Below are 25150 nucleotides of genomic sequence, written 5' to 3'. Positions count from 1 at the left end.
ATATTTTATACCTTTCATGTGTTTTTTTTAGATATAGGAGCAGAATTAGGCTATTTGGCCCATCAAGTCTGTTCTGCCATTTCAACATGGCCGATCCATTTTTTCCTCTCAGCTCCAGTTTCCTACCTTCTCCCCATATAAACATAGATTTACAAGGATGTTGCCTGGATTGGGGAGCAGGCCTTATGAGAATAGGTTGAGTGAACTTGGCCTTTTCTCCTTGGAGTGACGGAGGATGAGAGGTTACCTGACAGAGGTGTATAAGATGATGAGAGGCATTGATCATGTGGATAGTCAGAGGCTTTTTCCCAGGGCTGAAATGGCTAGCACAAGAGGGCACAGTTTTAAGGTGCTTGGAAGTAGGTACAGAGGAGATGTCAGGGTTAAGTTTTTTTACGCAGAGAGTGGTGAGTGTGTGGAATGGGCTGCCGGCGGCGCTGGTGGCGGCAGATACAATAGGGTCTTTTAAGAGACTCCTGGATAGGTACATGGAACTTAGAAAAATAGAGAGCTGTTGGTAACCCTAGGTAATTTCTGAAGTAAGTACATGTTCGGCACAGCATTGTGGTCCGAAAGGCTTGTATTGTGCTGTAGGTTTTCAATGTTTCTATGTTTCTATATCCCTTCATGCCCTGACTTAACAATCTCTGCCTTAAGTATACCCAATTACTTGGTCTCCACAGCCGTCTGTGGCAATGAATTCCACAGATTCACCACCTTCTTGCTAAAGAGATTCCTCCTTATCTCTTAGTCGTCCTTCTATCCAGCGGCTGTCCCCTCTGGTCTTAGATTCCTGCACCAAAGGAAACATCTTCTCCACATCCACAGCCCAGCTCATCTGTAGTTGTGAACTTCCCATGATTCAGGACATTTACAAAGACTGGTGTGAAAAAAGGGCCCAAAGGATAATTGGGGACCTGAGTCACCCCAACCATGGTCCGGTCCAGGTGCTACCATCTGGGAAACGGTACTGCAGCATAAAAGCCAGGAACAACAGGCTCCAGGACAGCTTCTTCCACCAGGCCACCACACTGATTAACTCACACTGATTTGAGTGTATTTCTATATTACATTAACTGTTTTAATTATTATGAAGTATTATAAATTACTATGGTTCCACATTGCATATTTAGACAGAGACATAATGTAAAGATTTTTACTCCTCATGTATGTGAAGGTTGTAAGAAATAAAATCAATTCAATTCAATTCTATCGAGGCCTTTCAACATTCGATAGGTTTCAATGAGCTTCTTTCCTCATTCTTCTGAATTCCAGTGAACACAGCCCCAGGGCCATCAAACTCTCCTTAAACGATAACTTTTCAATTCGAAATCATTTTCATGAACCTCCTTTGAATCCTTTCCAATGTCAGCACATCTTTTCTTAGATAAGGGAACCAAAACTGCTCACAATACTCCAAGACTAGAGCTAGTGAGTTCTCATTTCACCCAGCCTCGGTGGAAAAAGTCTGCTAGCATTTACCCTACATATACCCACATAAACTTCTGTCAAATCTCCTCTCATTCTTCTGTGCTCCAGGGAATATAGTCCTAAACTACTCAGCCTTTCCCTATAACTCAGGTCCTCAAGTCCCAGCATCATCCTTATAAATTGTCTCTGCACTCTTTTAGTCTCCTTGACATCTTCCCTGTAGGCGGGTGACCTGAAACTATTCACAATACTCACACAAATCTGAACCCGGTCTCAAATCTGTTTTCCACTTCCATTAATGTTCAACCGGTGATTGGGCAGGGGATTTTCATTATTGATCATTGTAACTGCTTTGCTACCATGCCTCTCTTAAAGATTTAAACTTAAAAAATGAAAGATTAGCCTTATTTGTCACACGTGCATCGAAACATACAGTGAAATGCATTGCTTGCGGCAACGACCGACGCAGTCCGAGCACGTTCTGGAGGCAGCCCGCAAGTGTGACTATGCTTCCGCTACCAAAGCAACATGCCCACAGTTTACTAACTCTAACTTTGGTTTATTACTGTCACATCTATCAAGCTGTAATGAAAACCTTGTCTCGCCGACAGTTCCTGCAGATCAAGTCATAACAGAGTGCATTGAGGTAGAACAAAGTAAAACAAGAAGAGAATGCAGAATAAAGTGTAACAGCTACAGAGAAAGTGCAGTGCAGGTAAACGATGAAGTGCACGATCATAATGAGTGAGATTGTGAGGCCAAGTGTCCATCGTATCGTACAGGATGTTGTCCATATTATCAAACACCCACGTGTCAGATTCAAGTGGAACAGTCTAATCTCCTGCTCTGCATCTTATCGTACCAGAGTCTTACATCACGGTGCACAATGAACAATTGATAGAAGCTGACCTCGAGCCTGGTGGGACATACTTCCAGGCTTTCGTATCTTCTGCCCAGTGGGAGGAGGGAGAAGAGAGAATGTCTGGGGTGTTTGGGGGTCTTTGATTATTATTGAGGAGTGACAAGTACAGATAGAGTCCACGGAGGTGGGCTGGGAGGGGGCAGGGGGGGACGTTGGTTCCTGTGATGTGTTGATGTGTTTCTGCGGTTTCTGATACAGCTTACAGAGGTGTATGAAATCATTAGGGGCATAGATAGTGTGTATGTTCACTGTATGCTTTTCCCAGGGCACGGCTTGCTTCTCTGTATAGGCTATGCGTAAGTCAGGTGTTTGCCACCTGGCAAGGACTTGTATTCAAAGGTCTTGCCCTTGTCTGTAGTTCTTTATTTGTAGCACCTGACATGCAAAGTGCTTGAAGTCTGACCCCTCCTGCAAAATTGATAAACCCCAACACGGACAGAAGGCCTGATGATGGGTTTCTTAGTCAATGTGCACTCTGTTATCATCATCATTACGGCATGTCCTATGATGTGGGCGATCGCGGACTTTGACCATGATTGATCTTGGCAAATTTTTCCACACAGGTGGTTTGCCATTGGCCCCGCCGCATCCCAGGGTCGTAGCGAGGAAACTGGAGACTGGAGGCGGGGAGAGCATGCAGACAGCGCTGGAATCCAGGATTGGACCTGGGTGACTGGAGCTGTGATGCAGTGTCTCTGTTCACCACACGACTGAGCTGCCACCACTGGCCATCCGCTTGCGAGAATTGGGGGGGGAGTGGGGGCGCCACGGTAACGCGGCAGCTAATGCAACGTTATCACAGCTCAGGGCGTCGGAGTTCAGAGGTCAGTGCCAGTGGCGGCTGTGAGGAGTTTGTACGCTCTTCCCGTGTGTGCGTGGGTTTCCTCCGGGTGCTCCAGTTTCTTCCCACACCCCACAGTTAATAGGTGAATTGGTCATTCCAAATTGCCCTGTGTTTAGGCCAGGGTTAAATTGGTGGGTTGCTGGGCAACGAAGGGCCTGGTTCACGATGCATCTCTAAATTTAAGCATAGCAATTAAAACCCGTCGTTCTCCCCTCTCTCAGCCTCCACTGTTTGGACCATTCCCTATGCCGACGATGTGTTTGCAGTGGAAGGAAGCTCTGCAGTGTTGCCGTGTACTGTCATCGACCTCACTCTCCCCTACACCGTGACATGGTTAAAAGGCGACCTGCGGGGTTACAATGCCGTGGCCAAGTGTACGTACCCCAGTCCCTTCCACTCCCAGTGCAGCAACATGATTCAGGAGGCAGAAGGCGGCCGGATCATATTCGTGGGGGACCTCAGCCAGGGGGACGCCTCGATCATGGTGCAGCGTCTGAAGCGGAGTGACGGTGGTTGGTATCAGTGTAACATTCCAGACATCAGTGGGATGATTGTAACACAACTGATGGTCAGAGGTAAGGAGCAACGTTCAGGTTTAAAACTAAAGCTTATTTTTTGTTCTTATTTATTTAGAGGGACAATGTAGAACTGGTCTTTCCAGCCCAATGAGCTGCCCACTCAGCAGCTCCCTGATTTAACCCCAGCCTAATCACAGGATGACCAACTAGCATACATGTGGACCTACAAGGGTAACCCCTCTGTAGTGGTCTGTAATTACGATGACCAATGAGCCTGTAAGCAGCATGTCATTGCAGTGAGGGAGGAAACCTGCTCACTCACAGAGAGAACGTGCAAACTTTCTGACAGGGGACGCTGGAACTGAGCTCTGAACTCTGACACCTCGAGCTGTTAGGGTATCTAGTAAAGTAAAGGCATCCGTTAGTCTTGCGAGACCATGGATCTGCACCTGGAAAGTCTTCACTCTCCAGGGCGCAGGCCTGGGTAAGGTTGTATGGAAGATCAGCAGTTGCCCATGCTGCAAGTCTCCCCTCTCCACGACACCAATGTTGTCCAAGGGAAGGGCATTAGGACCCATACAGCTTGGCACCGGTGTCGTTGCAGAGCAATGTGTGATTAAGTGCCTTGCTCAAGGACACAACACGGCTGGGGCTCGAACTCACGACCTTCAGGTCGCTAGTCCAATGCCTTAACCACTTGGCCATGTGCCCACATCACAAACTCAACAAACTCATTCGTAAGGCCACTGATGTTGTGGGGATGGAACTGGACTCTCTGACGGTGGTGTCTGAAAAGAGGATGCTGTCTAAGTTGCATGCCATCTTGGACAATGTCTCCCATCCACTATATAATATACTGGTTGGGCACAGGAGTACATTCAGCCAGAGACTCATTCCACTGAGATGCAACACTGAGCGTCATAGGAAGTCATTCCTGCCTGTGGCCATCAAACTTTACAACTCCTCCCTTGGTGGGTAGGACACCCTGAGCCAATAGGCTGGTCCTGGACTTATTTCCATTTGGCATAATTTACATATAATTATTTAATTATTTATGGTTTTATATTGCTATATTTATACTCTACTTTTGGTTGGTGCAACTGTAATGAAACTAAATTTCCCTCGGGATCAATGAAGTATGACTATGACTATGACTATAATTACACAGACCACTACCCTACCGTGGTGCCCAAACTTAGCTTCGTTTGTCCCACGTACATGGAAACAGGCAGCAAGATTTCACATTTGCATCAGCAACCAATACGGTCCGAGGAGTCTGTGGAGGCAACTCGCATGCTTTCAGCACTCACATAGCTTGCCCACAACCTGCTAATCTGCCCACCTGCACGTCTTTGGAGTGTGGAAGGAAACCGAGGCACCCGCCATCACAAGAAGTACGTACAGATTCCACATAGACAGCAGAAGAAGTCCAGCACGAACCTGTATGTCTGGCCTACAGAACTAACCCCTCTGTAGCGAAACCCGCTGGAAGTTGCGTTCCCGCAAACAGGGGCTATCTGACATACTCCCACAGTTAAGTAAGCCACCGCTTGTTCAAAGTTGAAGTTACACAGAAGAGCAATGAAAAACTGACTTGTGCAGCATCCCAAGCAGACAGCGTGGCAGTTAGTGGAATGCCCTTACAGCTCGGGATGTTGGAGCTCGGAGTTTATTCCAGTGCTGTCTGTAAGGAGTTTGTACGTTCTCCCCGTGAGGGCATGGGCTTCCTCCGGGTGCTCTGGTTTCCTCCCACAGTCCAAAGACGTACCAGTTAGCGGGATATTGTAAATTGTCCTGTGATTAGGCTGGGGTTAAATAGGTGGGTTGCAGCTCAAAGTGCCGGAAGGGCCTGTTCCATGCTGCTGTATCTCTCAATAAATAAATATATTTATTAATTAAACAGCATCGGATCAGCAGCTTCCAGAAGGGATGTGTTGGTGTTGGCCAGGCCACTAAAAGAAAGGGCATTGGCTGAAACCATGAGGTTGTGTCATCAATCAAGGGAACGTGAGTCCATATCATTCCAGGGTTTTAAATGTAACATTGAAATAAAATTGTCATGGAAACTAAAATTAATCCTAGTTAGGATGAATTGTGGAAATGCAGAGTTAGTCAAACCAAATCTACTTCATTGCTATAGTCTGGGAAGGAAGTCTATCTTGCTTACCTTGTCCGGCAGGGCCTGAGTCTGCGAGTGAGGAATGACCCCAGGTTTGGATGATTGAAGCACTGGGCCAGATTGAAAACTCATGGTATCAGGACCAGGGGCGAGGGACGATTTGGTTTAGATCGCTGCTCCACGAGGTTTACTGGTCTTTGCACTGAACTGAGGCTGTGGCCTGCACCTAACTGGCTTCTGAATCATGAACTTCAGTTCTGAATGCCATTTACTTACTTTTATTGTTTTTCTTCTCACTGTACATTGGGTGTTCGATGGTCTTCTTTTGTTTTCTTTGTTTTGTGGCTGCCTGCAAGGAGACGAATCTCAAGGTTATATAAAGTATACATACTTTGATAAGTTAAGTTTGAACTTTGGCTTACATGTGACAACGGACATGCCAGCGTGGTGCACCCATAACAGCCACCACAGTTCAGAGGCAAGTAGGGGTGGGCTGTGGTTGTGTAGCAGTTCGCACAACACTTTACAGTGCCAGCCATCCTGCTTCAATTCCCACCACTGTCTGTAAGGAGTTTTGTACATCCCCCGGTGACTGCATGGGAGGTTAGATCAGATTAGCTTTAATTGTCATGCCAAAACATACAGCGAAATGTGTCATTTACGTCAGCGACCAACACAGTCCAAAGATGTTCTGGAGAGCATCCCACAAGTGTCGCCATGCTTCTGGCACCAACATAGCACGCCCACAACTTACTGACCCCAACCCATATATCTGACTGAGAAAAACTGAGAAAGTACAGAATCAGCTATACCCTAATCACTAGAAAATTTACTGAACAATTAAGTCTACATACGGTGATTATATAAAAATTAGAAGCAAGCACAGAAGAGCAAATTACTAGAAAAATAACAATTCTACACTCCAATCCAACAGAGTGCAGCAGATGCTTTTTGGACACCAAGTCCCTCAGCCACCTGCTGAGGAGATGTCCCCTGGGCTGACTTGGGTTGAGGAGTGCCAGTATCTGAGCTGGTGGCTGACCACACCTTCTCAAGTGACAGCTGCCTTCATAGACCCGTCCTCCTGCTAAATAGCGGCTCCCTGAATGGCTGGGTGTCCCGGGACACCGGAACGAAGAAAGGCACCCAGGCAATGTGAGAGGTTGCGGCCCAAAGCCAACTGTATCAACCAGCTGTTGATGGTAGTGGGTGGACTGGTCTTACTTGTGCGGTCATCGGACAATGTCTCCCAGCACCATCACTGTCATTGTCACATCCAAAGGGTCTCCCACCACTGGACAGTGTCTCCCACCACCACCACCGTCACTGTCACTACCACATCCGAAGGCTGTCACTGGCTCACGAGTACATTTGAGTGGGAAGTGCCTCGGTGAGACATGCGTGCGGTGAGATCAGCCAGAAGTGTGTGGAAGTCTGAAGTGTGGTAAAGGTACAAGAAGGAGCGATGTGTGGGTTTGTGTTTGTTTGTGGGTACATACACGTGTGGGAGGAATGTGTGTGTGTGTGTGTGTGTGTGTGTGTGTGTGTGTGGGGGTGGTGGTTCTGTGTATGTGGCAGTCATATTGGCCATCACGAACACCTCTCTACCAAGTCTCACAGAAACACCTGTTGGCATTACTGAAAGATTAATGACCCTCCGTATCCCCCTGGCAAAGAAACGCCATGCCATGCTTCTCAGTGCCTATGCACCAACTTTGCCTTCTGAGAATGAGGCCAAGAAATGCTTTAATCAACATTGGATGAAGCTCTTTGCCGGATCCCTAAGAATGATAAGATCCTTTTGCTTGGGAACTTCAACAGGATATGGAGTGGAGTGCTCGGTAGGCATGGTATTGGCAAGGTGAATGCAGATGGCATGAGACTGCTTACTCTTTGCTCTGAGCATAACCTTACCATAACCAACACCATCTTCCAGCAGAAGGCAGAATATAAGACCTCGTGGATGGACCCTCACTCTAAACATTGGCACATGATCGACTTCATTGTGAGACGTAGTGACATCAAGGATGTTCTCATCACCCGTGCCATGAGAGGTGCAGGCTGCTGGACTGACCACTGTATGATTGTGGCCAAGCTCCATATGAAAGTGTGTCCCCCCTTGCGGCTGCAAAAACCCAATAAAAAGCAGCCAAATTGCAACTGCCTGAGAAACACAGAAGCAAGAAGTGAGTTTCAACACATCCTAGCTGAGAAACTAAGAGAGCTGGAACCTTATCTGAGCTCAGAAAATACCATGGAACAACAGTGGACCTATATCAGCTCTGCGCTCCATGTGTCAGCAGCCCAATCCATCGGCCATAACAGCAGGAACCACCAAGACTGGTTTGATGATAACTCAGACACCATCCACAACTTGCTTAAGGACATGCAAAGCACACCGGGCAACTAGACGACCCGTCATCCACCAGCATCAGGTAGCATCGGCAGGCAGCTCGGAGGAAAGTGCAAAAGGCAATACGGGCCATACAAAATGAGTGGTGGACTGAAAAGGCACATGAAATCCAGTCATTTGCTGATAATAATGGCATGCATAATTTTTACAATGCTGTCAAAACCATCTACGGCCGAATAAATTGATTTGTTACTCCCCTGAAAATAGCAGATGGTCTAACACTTCTGAAGAATCAGAATACCATTCTGCTGAGGTGGGCTGAGCATTTTAACACCCTGCTTAATCAGGACTCTGACGCAGACCCCACCATCCTGGACGAACTGCCTGAACTTCCTCCTATTCATTACCTCAGTTTACCACCAGCCTTCCAGGAGGTTCTATCAGTTGTCCATTCCCTTAAGAACAACAAGTCCCCTGGCACTGACAATATCCCTGCTGAGTTACTGAAGAACGGAGGGTACACGTGTATGCGCACCCTCTACCAGTACATCACCAAGGCCTGGGCTGATGAGAACATCCCACAGCAATGGAGAAATTCAAACATTGTTGTCATTTATAAGAACAAGGGTGACAAGGCCATCTGCGGCAATAGTAGGGGCATATCACTGCTTTCTGTTGCTGGAAAGGTCCTGGCTAAGGTGATGCTTCAGAGACTGATTAGCAAAATCACCGAGTCAATGCTGCCTGAATCACAGTGTGGATTTAGGAAGAACAGGAGCACGATCGACATGATCTTTACAGCCCAGCAGCTTCAGGAAAAGTGCCAGGAGCAACATCAGGACCTGCTTATGGCCTTTGTCAACCTCTCCAAAGCATTCAACACTGTGCAAAGAGAGCTCTTATGGGATGTCCTCCTCAGGTTTGGCTGTCCCAATAAATTTGTTAACTTCCTCCACCAGTTCCATGATGGGATGACTGCTCGGGTGACCACAGGAGGACAAGAGTCCGAGCCCTTCCTTGTACGCACAGGGGTGAGGCAGGGGTGTGTACCAGTGCCTGTGCTCCTTAACATCTTCCTCTTGTGTGTTACCAAGCTTCTCCACAATGAGATTGAAGACAGCAGCAGGGTGGCAGTGGACGTCAGATTAGATGGCAACCTCTTTGTCATCAGGAGGCTCCACACAGCCACCAAACTCCGTAGAGAGCGGGTCCTGGAGCTGCAGTATGCAGACAACTGTGCTCTGTGGCCCATACTCCGGAGGATCTTCAGACTGTCCTTGCCGTGGCGGTGAGAGCGTACAGCAGGATGGGGCTCACTGTCAATACCACCAAGACAGAAGTGGTTTGCCAATGGAGTACCAGTGTCCCACCCACTCTACCTGCCTTCACTGTTGGTGATGAAAAGCTGTCAGTAGTGCCATTTTTCAAATATCTGGGGAGCATTCTGTCTGAGGATAGCAGCATTGACAACGGCATCCAGAGCTGCATTAAGCAGGCATCAGCTGCCTTTGGGAGACTTTGGCGTAGGGTCTTTCAGAACAGGAGCCTTCGTCCCTCCTCAAAGGTCGCCGTATACCAAGCGGTCTGTGTCACCACCCTCCTTTATAGCTGTGAAGCTTGGGTAACCTACCGCCGTCACATCAAGTCCTTGGAGCACTTCCACATAAGCTGCCTCCAGCGCATCCTCGGAATTACCTGGCATGAGCGGGTACCTCACACTGAAATACTTGTAAAGACCAACTGCAGGAGTATTGAGGCCATGATCACCCAGTGTCAGCTGCAGTGGCTTGGGCACGTGATAAGGATGCCCCCATGTCAGCTACCCCGCAGAGTGTTATACGGCCAGCTACATCATGGTCGATGCTCAGCTGGAGGGCCGAAGAAGCGCTGTAAGGATCAGATGAAGACTGCTTTAAGAAAGTGCAAGATCAGACCCGAGGACCTGGAGGACGTTGCTGCTGACCGTACCACTTGGCGACAGCTGTGAAGGGACTGGGTTCGTATTCTGGAGATGGAAAGAACAACCAGAAGACAGCAGAAGAGAGCCAGGAGAAATGCAGCCATGGTTGCCACCACTACCACATATACATGTCCCACCTGCAATAGAGCTTGTGGGTCCAGGATAGGACTGTATAGTCATCAAAGATCTCACCGTTAAAGGAGTGGACATCGTCATCGGATTTCGATGGACAACTGACCAACCGAAGAAGGTGTGTGTGTGTGTGTGTGTGTGTGTGTGGGGGGGGCATGTATTATGTATGGGGGTAACATGTGTGTGCGTTGGGCACCAACTGCGACAGGGATCTTCTGGGATGTAGATGATTGAGTTACTGACCAACCACATCTTCGCTGACCTTCAACACCTGTGTGAGACCTCAGACCCCACCACCAAGAGTATGGGCTCCAATCCCTGGAGGGAGATCTTCACCACATGGCTAGATCTCTGTGGGCATTGGGCCTCTGTTCTCTCTACCCTTCCTACTGGGATGTCCAGTGTTGTGTCTAAAACTTATTCAGTGTGATACAAGGCATCGGTTCACATTTCCAAGTTTGTCTAAGAAAGCTCCCTCTTTTCTCCTCACTCTTTGCTTGGAGCCATTCGTGAATCAATACTGTCTGGTGTCTGTCCTCCTCTCAGCTTCTGATGGGAAAGATCTGGAGGTGACTGGAACCGAGGGAGCTTCGGCCACGTTACCCTGTGAGTTCACACGGCCTCCGCAGAGCTTTATCTCACTCACGGTGACGTGGATGAGGAAGACTCCTTACCGACACATCGTCACCTTCAGGCGCCAAACAAATGGATCGTGGGCAGCGGAAAACGGGGTGACTCGGTACGAGCTCATCGGGGACCCAGAGCTGGGGGACGCCTCGACCAGGATAAAGCAGCTGAGTGTGGAGGACAGTCACAGCTACCTGTGTCTGGCTGAGTTGAAGACCAGGACTGACCATGGATATACTTCGTCCTTGATCATCCATCTGTCCCTGTATGAGGCCCACCTGCGGATGAGAGCTGGTGAGAAACCGCACCCTGGGGTGTACACTGAGGGTGAGGGAGGAAGGGGAGCAAGCAACACTGCACCGTACAGCCCAGTACAGGCCCTTCGGCCAACGATGTTGTGTCGACCTCATAACCTACCCAAAGATCAGTCTAACTCTTCTCTCCCACATTGCCTCCATTTTTCTGCCATCCATTCATTTGCCTATCCAGCAGTATCTTAAATGTCCCTAACGTATCTTCCTGTACCATCACCCCTGGTGGGTGCGTTCCTAGCATCCACCACTCTGTGTGTAAAGACCTACCTCTGACATTCTCCCCCACCCCATACTTCCCTCCAATCACTTTAAAACTGTGTTTCGACTTATTAGTCATTTCAGCCCTTATCATCTTATCATCTTGTATGCCTCTTATCATCTTGTACGTCTCTGTCAAGTTAGCCCTCAACTCCTTTGCTCCAATGAGAAAAGCCCAAGCTCGCTCAACCTATCCTCATGAGACATGCTCACTAATCCAGGCAGCATCCTGGTAAATCTCCTCTGTACCCTCTCTGGATCTTCCACATCCTTCCTGTAATGAAGTGATCGGAAGTGAACACGGTACTCTAAGTGTGGTCTAAATAGGGTTTTGTAGAATTGCAACTCTCATGGTTCTTGAATTCAATCCCTCAACTAATGAATTCAAACACACCATTCGCTTTCTGAACCACCCTATCAAGTAGAACAGCAATTTTGATTTATCTATGGATGTGAACCCCAATCACTAGAGATCTGTGTGTCCAGTGCTGACCACCAGCACCAGCTGTGTGGAGTTTGTACTATCTCCCTGTGAATGCCTGTATTTCTCTGACACTCTGGTTCTTCCTTTCACACCCCAGAGGCGTGCAAGTCAGCGGGTTAATCGGGTTATGTAAAATGCCCCTAGTTGGGGTGATTGATAGAATCTAGGTTGGTGTGGAAAGAACATGAAAATGGGTTTAGCAAATCAGAGGTACAAAGGGATTTGGGAGTCCTCATGCAGGACTCCCTATAGGTTAACTTGCAGGTTGAGTCAGTGAGGAAGGCAAATGCAATGTTAGCATTCATTTTGGCGGGAGTCGAATATAAAAGCAAGGATGTGATGATGTGGCTTTATAAGACATTGGTCAGACTGGGCTTGGAGTATTGTGAGCAGTTTTGAGCCCCTTATCTAAGAAAAGATGTGTCGGCATTGGAGAGGGTCCAGGGAAGGTTCATGGGACTGATTCCAGAAATGAAGGGGTTAACTGGCCATTGGCCTGTACTCTCTGGAGTTTAGAATAATGGTGGGGGGGGGCGGCGGAACCTTATTCAAACCTATTGAATATTGAAAAGCCTAGATAGGTTCGATGTGGAGAGGATGTTTCCTATCGTAGGAGAGTCTAGGACCAGAGGGCACAGCCTCACAATAGAGGGATGTCCCTTTAGAACAGAGATGAGAAGGAGTTTCTCTAGGCAGAGGGTGGTGAATCTGTGTAATTCATTGCCACGGACAGCTGTGGAGGCCAAGTCATTGCAGAAATTTAACGCGGAGATTAATAAGATCTTGATTAGTCACGGTGGCAAGGGTTATGGGAAGAAGACAGGAGTATGGAGTTGAGAGGGTTAATAGATCAGCCATGATGGAATGTCAGATTGGCCTTATTCTGCTCTGTGTCTTATGATCTAAATTCTCGTCATTATTAAGGTTTCTTGCTGCCTCAGTCTTAGGGGAAATCCTGTGACCAACCTACTCGGTTCTCTCCACTTTGTTGGTCCTTTGCCGATCTCATCTCCCTTCTGACAATTGCCACTTGCTTCTGAGTTACACACTCTTTAGTCTGCCCACAGAGTTTACTTAAATGTCCCTGCATTTTTGGGTTCTCTCCCACTTTGTTGGAATTTAGTTTGACCTCTCTCACTTTCTCTTCAGTCAAGCAGATGTCCCCCGTTGTGCTGTTGTGTATCCCACTCGGAATGAAAATTTTCACCTTGTTAGTGATGGGCATCATTTTATACAAGATCAAACCCAGGTATGTAAAGATGCTGGGAGATTTGCCTTTAAATGCCTGAATTGTGACTTACACACTCGGTAGCCTCTTTATCAGGGATAATCTAATCAGCCAATAATGTGGCAGCAATGAAATGCATAAAAGCATGCAGATGTGGTCAAGAAGTTCAGATATTGTAAAGGCCAAACATCAGAATGGGGAAGAAATTTGATCTATGTGACTTGACTGTGCAATGACTGCTGTTGCAAGACAGGCTGGTTTGAGTATCTCAGAAACTGCTGATCTTCTGGGATTTTCACACACCACAGATAGTAGAATTTACGGAGAATAGTGCAACAATCAAAAAGCATCCAGTGAGCAGCAGTTCTGTGGGTGAAAACACCTTGTTATTGAGAGATGTCAGAGGAGAATGGCCCGATTGTCTCAAGGTGAGATTAACTTAAATAACCACATGTTACACCAGTGGTGTGCAGAAGAGCATCTCTGAACACACAACACGTTGATCCTTGAAGTGGATGGGCGACAGCAGCAGAAGACCACACATTTATCCTCAGTGGCCACTTTATTAGGTACAGGAGGTACAGCCCAGAATTTATTTGTCACATGTACACTGAAACATATAGTGAAGTGCATCACTTGCACCAAATCCAATCAGTGAGGATGGTGCTGGGGGCAGCCCACAGTCCCATGCTTCCAGCGCCAACATAGTGCGCCCACAACTACCAACCCTCAACACATGTTTTTGGAATGAAGGGAGGATTGGGAAGAAAACTGAGCACCTGGAGGAAACCCATGTGTTCACAGGGGGAACATACAGACAGCGGGGATAATTGAACCCCGCTCACTGCTGTAAAGTGATTGCACGAACCACTACACCAGCATGTCACCCCAATACTCCAGTTACATATAATACTTGGCAACCCAATCAAAGTTGTACATGGCTGCAACATGACTTTTTAAATCTTATACTCAATGTCCGGACCAACGAACGTAGGCATTGAGGAGGAATATCTTTAGCCAGAGAGTTATGAATCTGTGAAGTTCTTTGCCAGACGGCCGTGGAGGCCAAGTCATTGGGTATATTTAAAGTGGAAGTTGATAGATTCTTGATTAGTCAGGGTGCCAAAGGTTACAAGGAGAAGGCAGGAAAATGGGACTAAGAAGGGTAATAAATCAGCCATAATGGAGCAGACTCAATGGGCTGAATGGCCTCATTCCATCTCTAAGCCTTATAGACTTCTTTACTATCCCATCTACTTGCATAGATTCTCCTGCCATAACCAGCATTTTCAATTACCCGAATGCCACAGGCCCACTGCCAAAGTCTGCATGGTCTCTCTTTATAATCCATTCCCAGGTTATCACTTTGTTAGACCTACCACTTGCCCGCCCCTCCAGCACCCAATCCGTGTCTCTTCACTTTCTATTGCTATCCTTGCTGCTTTGCAAGCTTTGCGTCATTTGCAAATTTAGAAGTGCCTACGTATTTAGGAGCCCAAAATAAAATTGGACCCAGCTCGGTGCCTCAGGGACATCACTGTTCACCATCCTCCAGCCTGAGGAACACACAGACTCTCTCTCCCATCCTTAAATTCTCAATGTACCCCTCATTCCAACCTCTTACCTTCTGTCATTGATTTATCCATTGCTAATTAGCAATATGGTGTTAACTGCCTTGGCTCATCCAGTCCCTTCTCACAGTCTACCTTTCCCCCCTTTAAACTTGCAGTTATTAGTAACTGGAATAAGCAATTGCATAAGTTGGTGAGGCCTAATTTGGAGTACTGTGTGCAGCTTAGGCTACCTACCTACAGGAAAGACTCGACTATGGATAAAGCAGTGGCTGATTGGCAGGAGGCAAAGAGTGGGAATAAACGGAGCCTTTTCTGGTTGGCTGCCGGTGACTAGTGGTGTACGACAGGGGTCTGTGTTGGAACCGATTCTTTTTACATTGTATATCAATGACGGAATTGATGGCTTTATTGTGTTACGTACCCCGTAACTGGGTTGCCAAACCAGCAGAAATGGACCACTTAGTTGGAGTCTGGATTACTGGAACTAAGAAAGTTTTATTAAAGAAATAAGTAACACAGTACTCTAAATGTAAGGATATAAATGCAACGGGTTAGCAATGATAAAACACACATGTACACAGAACTAGGATAATAGGATCAATCAAGCTCTATCGCAGTCTAGGGGTAAAATGATCAGTCTCAAGTGACACAGAGTTCAGTTCAGTTCATTTCGCAGTAATCGCTGTTGTGCTGTTTGGGGGAGAGAGAGAGAGCGAATGATGATATTCAAATCAGATTCAACAGACCTTTGATATTCCTCGCAGTTAGCTTTCGGGCTAGTCTTTTGTAATGTCTTCTGAGGTCACCGACTGTGACCCCTCCGTTCTGGATACAATCGTTCTTCTGCGGTGAACCCGGCCCCCAGGCAAGGGTGGACACACACACACCAGGTTCCCGCCGACTGTACCGTCTCCCTCTGTGCGTCTATGGTTGGTCCTGCGACCAGACCTCCAAAAATCCCACCAGCTTGTGGGGGCACACCACTTTTCCAGGGTCTCATTATCTCGTGGTGTTGTGGTGTGTGTTCCTTGCCTTAGCGAACCTGCTCCTTTTATCCCCCTGCTGGGGTATCGCCTGTCCATCAAACTTCAAACAGTTCAGGTTCAAAGCAATCAGTGTAAACAATACTCAGAACTGTGTCTCTTTTCGTTAATCTCTCTCACCTCTCTCTGATTAGCATTTTGAATGCTTCCCCCATTTGTCTCTCTCTTATCTCTCTTATCGGCATCAATCTTCTGATAACTTGGTATTTTGTCACATACCTCTATCCTTCAAGGATTTTTACTGGGGTAAAAATTATAGGCATGAATACACTATTAGATACACACAAATATACATGTTCATCAGCTATTTGGCTAATGCAGAGAATTTTAAGTTGACAACACCTTGACAGACAGTTAGCAATCACATTTGCCGTTCCTTTTATATGTGTTATTTTGATAATCCTCTAAGACCAGGCTCCAACTTAGCAAACTTCATAGTGGCCAAAAACACTAATGAGTTGTGATGAGTGTAACTTCTCAGTGGTTTTCGTCCCAGACCAAGATAACAAGGGTCGTCCCATACCAATATAGCATTCTTTGGCAAGAGCTTAGTAAGAGGGTGGGTAATATCCGCAAAGTTCTTGCAAAACTTCCTATAGTACCCCACCATCTCCAAGAACCTTCTCAGGGCTCTCTTGTCTGTCGGGGTTGGGACGTCAGAGATAGTCTTCACCTTAACTTGCATCGGTGCCAGCTGCCCCTGTCTTACCACAAATCCCAGATAAGTGATTTTTGCGTGGCCGAATTCACTTTTTGCGAGGTTCACTGTCTGGTTGGCTTCGGACAGCCGTTTAAACAACTCCTCTACTGCCACAATGTGCTCCTCCCACGTGTCACTCCAGACCACTACATCCCCAATCTACACTTCTGTGTTCTTTAGCCCTTTTGTCACTGAATTAATCATTCTATAGGGATGTTGCTCACTAGGCTGACCTGATGTGACAGCAACACCATGTCCCAGCTCTTTGCATCACTTCGGGACATTCGGACATATGTGTGCGTGCCGTTTAATTAGCTCTTGTAACGGGTCGCTTTGTTTAGGGATTAAGTGAGAGAACTCATCAGCAAAGTTGGTCAACACAATAGAGTTCTCCCATCTGGTCAGCACCACACTTATCTTTTCAAAATGGGTCCTCCCTTTATCAGGTGGCACCCTAGCCTCATTAATTTTCATGATATCACCAGCTAGATCTGTTTTCTGATCATGGTGAGCTTTTAACATGTTAATAGCCTCTAACTGTGTTAACTCACGTCTACAATAGTCAATATCATCCTTCCTCCTGTGCAGCCAGTAAAACTCTTTCATGATTCCGCCGACTGTTTTCCTCCCCCCAAAATGTCCACCGAGGGGTATCTTGTGGGCCAGGTTAAGAATCTCATCCCCATAAATTTTTGGCACCACCCCCCATTCCTCATCTGTGGACACGGTACTTGGTCTCCATTTCTTCCTTAGCACTCCCTCCTCCACACAATAGCCTACTGGCTCCCTTTTTAATTCTGCGTCAGAGAGAGCTGTGTCCGCCGAAACCATCAGCTCCTCGTCTCGCTCCTGTGCCTGTACAAATTCCTTCGTGGCTAATGTTAAGTCTGCCTCAGCTCCCACACTTCCTCCTGTTCTACTATGCTCCTTCTTTTCACTTTCTACCTCCCCCTGGTACAAGGCTGGTAGAAACGTCTCAGCCAATTCTACAATTACTTCGGCAGCCTTTCTGGACACACGTTGAGTCACTGCGCAAATGGGATAAACCTGTGAGTCCATGGGCGAGGCCTCAATGCTGGCAGGCTAGCTTGTCAGTTTTACTACATTTCCGCCGGCGAGGTCATTACCGAGTAAGACCTCCACATCTTTCATCGGTAGTTCGGGCCTCACCCCGATCGTGACCGGTCCGGAGACCAAGTCACTTTTTAGGTGTATCTGGTGCAAAGGTACTGCCTCAGTCCCTTTCCCAACGCCTTTTATGACCCTGACTTTCCCAGTTTGGGTCTCTGAACTAAAGTCTAACACACTCTTTAATATCAATGACTGACAAGCTCCAGATCCGTCCTGGAACTGGGTTTAACCCCTCCTTCACCGACACCAATCCGGCCGAGATAAACCTCTCGCGCCCTTCCTGAACTTTATCAGACCTCTTCTCTCCTAGCGGTTTGCTTACCAGCTCAATACAGCCAGTCAGAACCGCTGTTTTCCCTTTTCCTGTCTCCTTCTTTGGGGCAAAGCACCTGGACGCAAAGTGTCCGACTTTCCCACAATTATAGCATACAACCCCAGGAGACTTCCTACCAAACTGCTCCCGGTCTACCTTATCCTTCTCACTAGTCCCCAGCTTACTTTATGACTTTTCTGGCGGACTCTCCCCGCCGTCTTGACTACCCTTCTGGTAGCCTTTACTCCGGGTAAACTTCGTTTTATGTGTCAACGCGTATTCATCCGCTAACTTAGCAGTTGCGGCTAAAGTGTCTGCCTCTTTCTCATCGAGGTAGGGTCTCATACCTTCAGGGACACAACCTTTAAACTGCTCAATCAGGATCAGCTGTAGCAGTCTGTCATAATCCCCATTTACCCCCTTCGAGGCGCACCAACGCTCACAATATATCTGCATCTCATGGGCAAACTCTAAATACGTGCGGTCCCACTGCTTCCTCGCATTCCAGAACCTCTGCCGGTTTGCCTCCGGGACCAACTCATAAATCCTGAGTATGGCCTCTTTCACCACCTCATACTTCTGGGCATCTTCTGCGGACAAAGCCGAGTAAGCTTGTTGGACTTTTCCTTTAAGTACACTCTGAAGCAAAACAGCCCACTTATCCCTTGGCCAGTCCTGACTTGCAGCAACTTTTTCAAAATGGAGAAAGTACCGATCAACATCGGTCTCGTCAAATGGGGGAACCAGCCTAACCTCCTGGGTCACCCTGAACCCTCCACCTTGGTTCGGCACGAGCCCCTGCTCGGCCCTTATCTTTAACCTCTCCAGCTCAAATTCCCTTTCCCTCTGTTTCTCTTCTCGCTCCAACTGCCTCTCTTCTCGTTGTTGTTCTAACTGTTTCTCTTCGTGTTCTAGCTGTCTTACCCAGAACTCATGCTCGAGTCTCAATTTTTCAAGCTGCACCTGTACTGCGTCTCCACCAGGTTTTTCAATAGATATCACCTCCAGCTCCCCTTGGGGAAACACACCTTTAGACACATAATGTTCTATGATAGCTCTGTGCATCTCTTCTCTCCTCATGGTCGACTTCCCCTTAAAAAGATTCAACCGTTTGGCCACAGCTGCCAATTCTACTTTCCTGGCATCCTCTAATGCCTCCAAGGTTGGCGCCTTTAGAAATTCCTCAATCTCCATTTCTGCTGTTTGCCTTTTCTTTCTGTCGGGAATTTTAACCCAATCAATTTACCCAGTCCCAAATTTAGCGTTCAAAATCCCGGACGAGCCCCCACTTATGTTACGTACCCCGTAACTGGGTTGCCAAACCAGCAGAAATGGACCACTTAGTTGGAGTCTGGATTACTGGAACTAAGAAAGTTTTATTAAAGAAATAAGTAACACAGTACTCTAAACGTAAGGATATAAATGCAACGGGTTAGCAATGATAAAACACACATGTACACAGAACTAGGATTATAGGATCAATCAAGCTCTATCCCAATCTAGGGTAAAATGATCAGACTCAAGTGACACAGAGTTCAGTTCAGTTCAGTTCGCAGTAATCGTTGTTGTGCCGTTTGGGGGAGAGAGAGAGAGAGCGAATGATGATATTCAAATCGGATTCAACAGACCTTTGATATTCCTCGCAGTTAGCTTTTGGGCGAGCCCTTTGTAATGTCTTCTGAGGTCACCGACTGTGACCCCTCCGTTCCGGATACAATCGTTCTTCTACGGTGAACCCGGCCCCCAGGCGAGGGCGGACACACACACCAGGTTCCCGCCGATCGTACCTTCTCACCCTGTGCGTCTATGGTTGGTCCCGTGACCAGACCTCCAAAACTCTCACCAACTTGTGGGGGCACACCGCTCTTCCAGGGTCTCGTTATCTCGTGGTGTCATGGTGTGTGTTCCTTGCCTTAGCGAACCTGTTCCTTTTATCCTCCTGCTGGAGTATCGCCTGTCCATCAAACTTCAAACAGTTCAGGTTCAAAGCAACCAGTCTAAACAATACTTGGAACTGTGTCTCTTTTCGGTAATCTCTCTCGTCTCTCTCTGATTAGCATTTTGAATGTTTCTCCCATTTGTCTCTCTCATAACTCTCTTATCGGCATCAATCTTCTGATAATTTGGTATTTTATCACAGTTGCAAAGTTTGCAGATGATATGAAGGTAGGTGGAGAGGTAGGTCAATTTGAGGAAGTAGAGAGGCTACAGAAGGACTTAGACAGATTAGGAGAATGGGCAAAGAAATGGCAAATGGAATACAGTGTCAGGAAGTGTATGGTCATGGGTTGACTGTTTTCTAAATGGAGAGAAAATACAGAAAACTGAGGTGCAAAGGGAAGAGTCCTTGTGCAGGATTCTCTCAAGGTTAATTTTCAGGTTGAGTCTGTGGTGAGGAAGGCAAATGCAATGTTAGCATCCATTTCAAGAGGACTAGAATATAAAAGCAAGGATGCAATGTTGAAACTTTATAAAGCACTGGTGAGGCCCCATGGAGTATTGTGAGCAGTTTTGGGCTCCTTCTCTTAGAAATGATGTGCTGAAACTGTAGAGGATTCAAAGGAGGTTCACAAAAATGATTGCAGGATTGAATGGCTTGTCATATGAAGAATGTTTGATGGCTCTGGGCCTTTATTCACTGGAATTCAGAAGAGTGAGCAGTGACCTAATTGAAACCTATTGAATGGTGAAAGGCCTTGATAGAGTGGATGTGGAGAGGTTGTTTCCGAATGTTGGAGAGTCTAAGACCAGAAGACATAGCCTCACAATAGTAAAGTAAAGGCATCCGTTAGTCTTGTGAGACCATGGATCTGCGCCTGGAAAGCCTTCACTCTCCAGGGCGCAGGCCTGGGCAAGGTTGTATGGAAGACCAGCAGTTGCCCATGCTGCAAGTCTCCCCTCTCTACGACACCAATGTTGTCCAAGGGAAGGGCATTAGGACCCATACAGCTTGGCACCAGTGTCGTCGCAGAGCAATGTGTGATTAAGTGCCTTGCTCAAGGACACAACACATGTTGCATCGGCTGGGGCTCGAACTCACGACCTTCAGATCCCTAGTCCAATGCCTTAACCACTTGGCCACGTGCTCACAATAGAGGGGAGTCCTTTTAGTACGGAGATGAGGAGGAATTTCTGGCAAATCTGAAAGTGGCGAATCTGTGGTATTCTCTGGAGGCCAAGTCTTTATGTATCTTTAAGGGAGAGATTGATAGATTTTTGATTGATCAGGGAATTATGAGATACGGAGGAAGACAAGAGACTGGGGCTGGGCTGAGAGGAAAATTGGATCAGCCATGATGAAATGGCAAAACAGACCCAATGGGCAAAATGGCCTAATTCTGTTCCCATATCTTTTAGTCTTATGGTAAATAAGGCTGAAAGAGTACAGAGAAAATTTACAAGGATGTTGCCTCAGGTTATCTCTGGCTAAAGAGATGAGCTATATGGAAAGATTGACTAGGTTAGGACTTTATTCCTTGGAACACAGGAAAATGAGAGGAGATTTGATAGAGATGTACAAAATTACGAGGGTATAGATAGGGTAGATGCAAGCAGGCTTTTTCCACTGATGTTGGGTGGGACAACAACTGGAGGCCAAGCATTAAGGGAGAAAGGCAAAAAATTTAAGATGAACATGAGGGGAGGCTTCTTCACTCAGAGGATTGTGAGGGTGTGGTATGAGTTGCTTGCACAAGTGCTGCCTATGAGTTTGATTTCAACTTTTAAGAGAAGTTTGGATAGGTACATAGGTAGGTGGTAGTGATATGGGGGGCTATGGTTCTGCTGCAGTTCGATGGGACTGGACAGTTTAAATCGTTCAGCACTGCAGCACTGACTAGGTGGGCAAAGAGCATGTTTCTGTGCTGTTCTTTTCTATGACTCTAATTGAGCTAATCTATTACCTGCTAGCTTGCGTTCCTTCCACTTCTCTGCATTTTCATTCTGGCTTCCGCCCCCTTCCTTGCCAGTCCAGATGAAGGGTCTCAGCCTGAGACAGTTCATTTCCCTCTTTTGATGCTGCCTGACCTGTTGAGTTCTTCCAGTATTGTGTGAGTGTTGCTCAAGATTTCCAGCATCTGCAGACCCTCTGGTGTCTCCGTTATTAGTAATGAAGTTCAAAGGCATTTGTTATCAAAGTACGTTAATGTCACTATATACTATTCTGAATTAATTTTCCTGCAAGCATTCACAGCAGAACATAGAAATACAACATATTCAATGAAATACTGCACACAAAGACTGACAGACAACCTATGCCTTTGGCAGCATCACTCAAACCCATAAAGGTCAAGGGCACTGGTGGACCCAAAGTTCAAAGTACATTTATTACCGAAGTATGTATATGTTACTTTCTGAGTAGCTGGGTGGAGATACATCTCTACCAAAGGAGGTGTAAGGTGCTCCTGCCCTCTGTTAGCCTGCAGGTCACCTTTGGGCAGGGTGTAGCACCTGCTTAGCCCCCATTCAGGGTCATGTGAGACTATGGGAGCAGGTGGTGGATGGTCGTATGAGCAGCTGGTGCATATCACCAGTCCTGGTTATGTGATCACTGATGCCAGGCAGAGTATTGAAAATGGCTGGGTCACCCATCTTGTAAAGACACTGCCCAGAAGAAGGCAATGGAAGACCAGTTCCATAGAAAAATTTGCCAAGGACAATCACGGTCACGGAAAGACTAAGATTGCCCATGTCATACAAGATGGCACATACTGAACAAACAAACAAATATATTGCCTTATGCTACACAGAGATTCATTTTCTTGTGGGCATTCACAGTAGCTGCAAAACTCAATAGAATTACAATAGATATTCACAATAGAATAAGCAAATACAATGGAGTCAATGAAAAACTACAAACAGCCAATGTGCAAAAGAAGACAAACTCTGCAAATGCAATAATAAGTAATGAAATAACAATAATGAATAAGTAAGTATGTTTGTACATAATACCGAGGGCAGGAGTTGTAGCATCCTTGAAAGTGAGTAATAGATACATTATTGTCAAGTGTACCAAGATACAGTGAAATGCTTGTGTGCTATCCAGAGAGCTCTCTCCACACACAAGTACATTGAGGTAGAACTATTAAATATAAGAGTGTAGAACATTGTGTCACAGTTACAGAGAAAGCACAGTGCAGGTGGACGGATACAGTGACAGGACCATGATGTGCTGGATTGAGAGCTCATAAGATGGTCATAGAGGAGGTCAGTTCAAGAGTCTGACAACAGTGGGGCAGAAGCTGTCCCTGAGATACTGGCATGTGCTTTCAGGCTTTTGACTCTTTTGGACTGAAAGAAGGGGAGAGGAAGGAGAATAGGTGTGATGGGACTGGTCTCTGATTATGTTGGATGTTTTCATGAGGCAGTGGGAAGTGTAGGCAGAATCCATGGAGGGAAGGCTGGTTTCTGTGATATACTGGCCCACATTCAATAAGAAACGTCCCTGCGTTGGAAATAGAGAATGTGTGAGGGGAGACAGGGTGGACAAACTATAAAGTGCTTAAAGCATCCTTCTATCATCAGCAAGGGAGGTGAGGCTGAGTACAGGGCTACGGTAAGAAACTTTGTCACGTAGTGTGAGCAGAATTATCTGCAGCTTAATGTGAAAAAGATTAAGGAGTTGGCGGTAGACCTGAGGAGAGCTAAGGCACCGGTGACCCCTGTTTCCATCCAGGGGGTCAGTGTGGACATGGTGGAGGATTACAAATACTTGGGGATACGAATTGACAATAAGCTGGACTGGGCAAAGAACACTGAGGCTGTCTACAAGAAGGGTCAGAGCCGTCTCTATTTCCTGAAGAGACTGATGTCCTTTATCATCTGCCGGACGATGCTGAGGATGTTCTACGAGTCTGTGGTGGCCAGTGCGATAATGTTAAATGTTGTGTGCTGGGGCAGCAGGCTGAGGGTAGCAGACACCAACAGAATCAACAAACTCATTCGTAAGGCCAGTGATGTTGTGGGGATGGAACTCGACTCTCTGATGGTGGTGTCTGAAAAGAGAATGCTGTCCAAGTTGCATGCCATCTTGGACAATGTCTCCCATCCACTACATAATGTACTGGTTGGGCACAGGACTACATTCAGCCAGAGACTCATTCCACCGAGATGCAACACTGAGCGTCATAGGAAGTCATTCCTGCCTGTGGCCATCAAACTTTACAACTCCTCCCTTGGAGGGTCAGACACCCTGAGCCAATAGGCTGGTCCTGGACTTATTTCCTGGCTTAATTTACATTTTACTATTTAATTATTTATGGTTTTATTACCATTTAATTATTTATGGTGCAACTGTAACGAAAACCAATTTCCCCCGGGATCAATAAAGTATGACTATGACTATGACTATACTGGAACTGTTCTGTAATTCTGTGAATCGGAGTGGAAATCTGGTTTATCACTGACATGTGAAATTTATTGTTTTGTGGCAGCAGTACCGTGCAATACATTAAAAATACAAAAAGTTACAATAAGAAATATATGAAAAGTAAATAAATAGGTAGTCCAAAAAGAGAGTAGACAGTGCGTCACTGTTCATGGATTCAGAAATCCGATGGCGGAGTGCAGGAATATTTCTAAAATGTCAATAAATGGGAAATGTATCTTCCTCATACAATAACTGAAACTGATTTTAATTGGTCTTATTTTATCCACAGAGATGATCCAGACTAATCCACTGTTGGAGACCGAGAACCCATTTTTCTCCCTTCACACACAGGAACTTCTCCTGCCCCAACTTCTCTGCAACTGAGTGCTTATGCTGATCTGAGCAGCAATCATTTGTTGTATGGGGTCTGCTGTTCCCTCCAAGCTGCATGGGTGTGTGGCTGCACCGTGACTTAGGTGCTCTCGTATGTGTAGCCTTTGTTGCCACACTGCTGAATTTTTCTTTTTCATGATGTTAATGTTAATATAATTTTGAAATCTATGTTAATATAAATGTGTAATTAATTTTGTTAGTAAATATAATCCATAAATTTTCTAAATAATAAATGTACCACAACCTTTACTTTGAAACATATTTACATTGTCAGTGTTTCAAGTTACAATACTGTTACAAATTGTAACAATAAACACAGAATGGAAGTCTGTATCACATTGTTAATAAACTATCAGCCTTTTGAATGTCGATATTGTCTAAATTTAAAAGTTTATGAAATATGAAATATTTTCTTTGTTGTACTACTCTTCAATTAATA

At 46.3% G+C, this 25150-nt stretch overlaps 1 protein-coding gene across 1 annotated transcript in view; it reads left to right on the top strand.

Annotated features, from left to right (window-relative positions):
• Positions 1 to 25150, top strand: part of LOC134346383 (uncharacterized) — a 33108-nt gene extending 7958 nt beyond the window's left edge. The window contains exons 2-5 of the mRNA XM_063047739.1: positions 3419 to 3772; positions 10826 to 11200; positions 13112 to 13211; positions 24608 to 25150. Coding sequence (XP_062903809.1) covers positions 3419 to 3772; positions 10826 to 11200; positions 13112 to 13211; positions 24608 to 24623 — 845 coding nt within the window. The 3' untranslated portion in view covers positions 24624 to 25150. The remainder of the gene's footprint in view (positions 1 to 3418; positions 3773 to 10825; positions 11201 to 13111; positions 13212 to 24607) is intronic.

The sequence above is a fragment of the Mobula hypostoma genome, chromosome 5 (assembly GCF_963921235.1).
Source record: "Mobula hypostoma chromosome 5, sMobHyp1.1, whole genome shotgun sequence".
In the NCBI taxonomy this organism is placed as follows: Eukaryota; Metazoa; Chordata; class Chondrichthyes; order Myliobatiformes; family Myliobatidae; genus Mobula; species Mobula hypostoma.
This window is presented reverse-complemented; position numbering and strand designations above follow the sequence as displayed.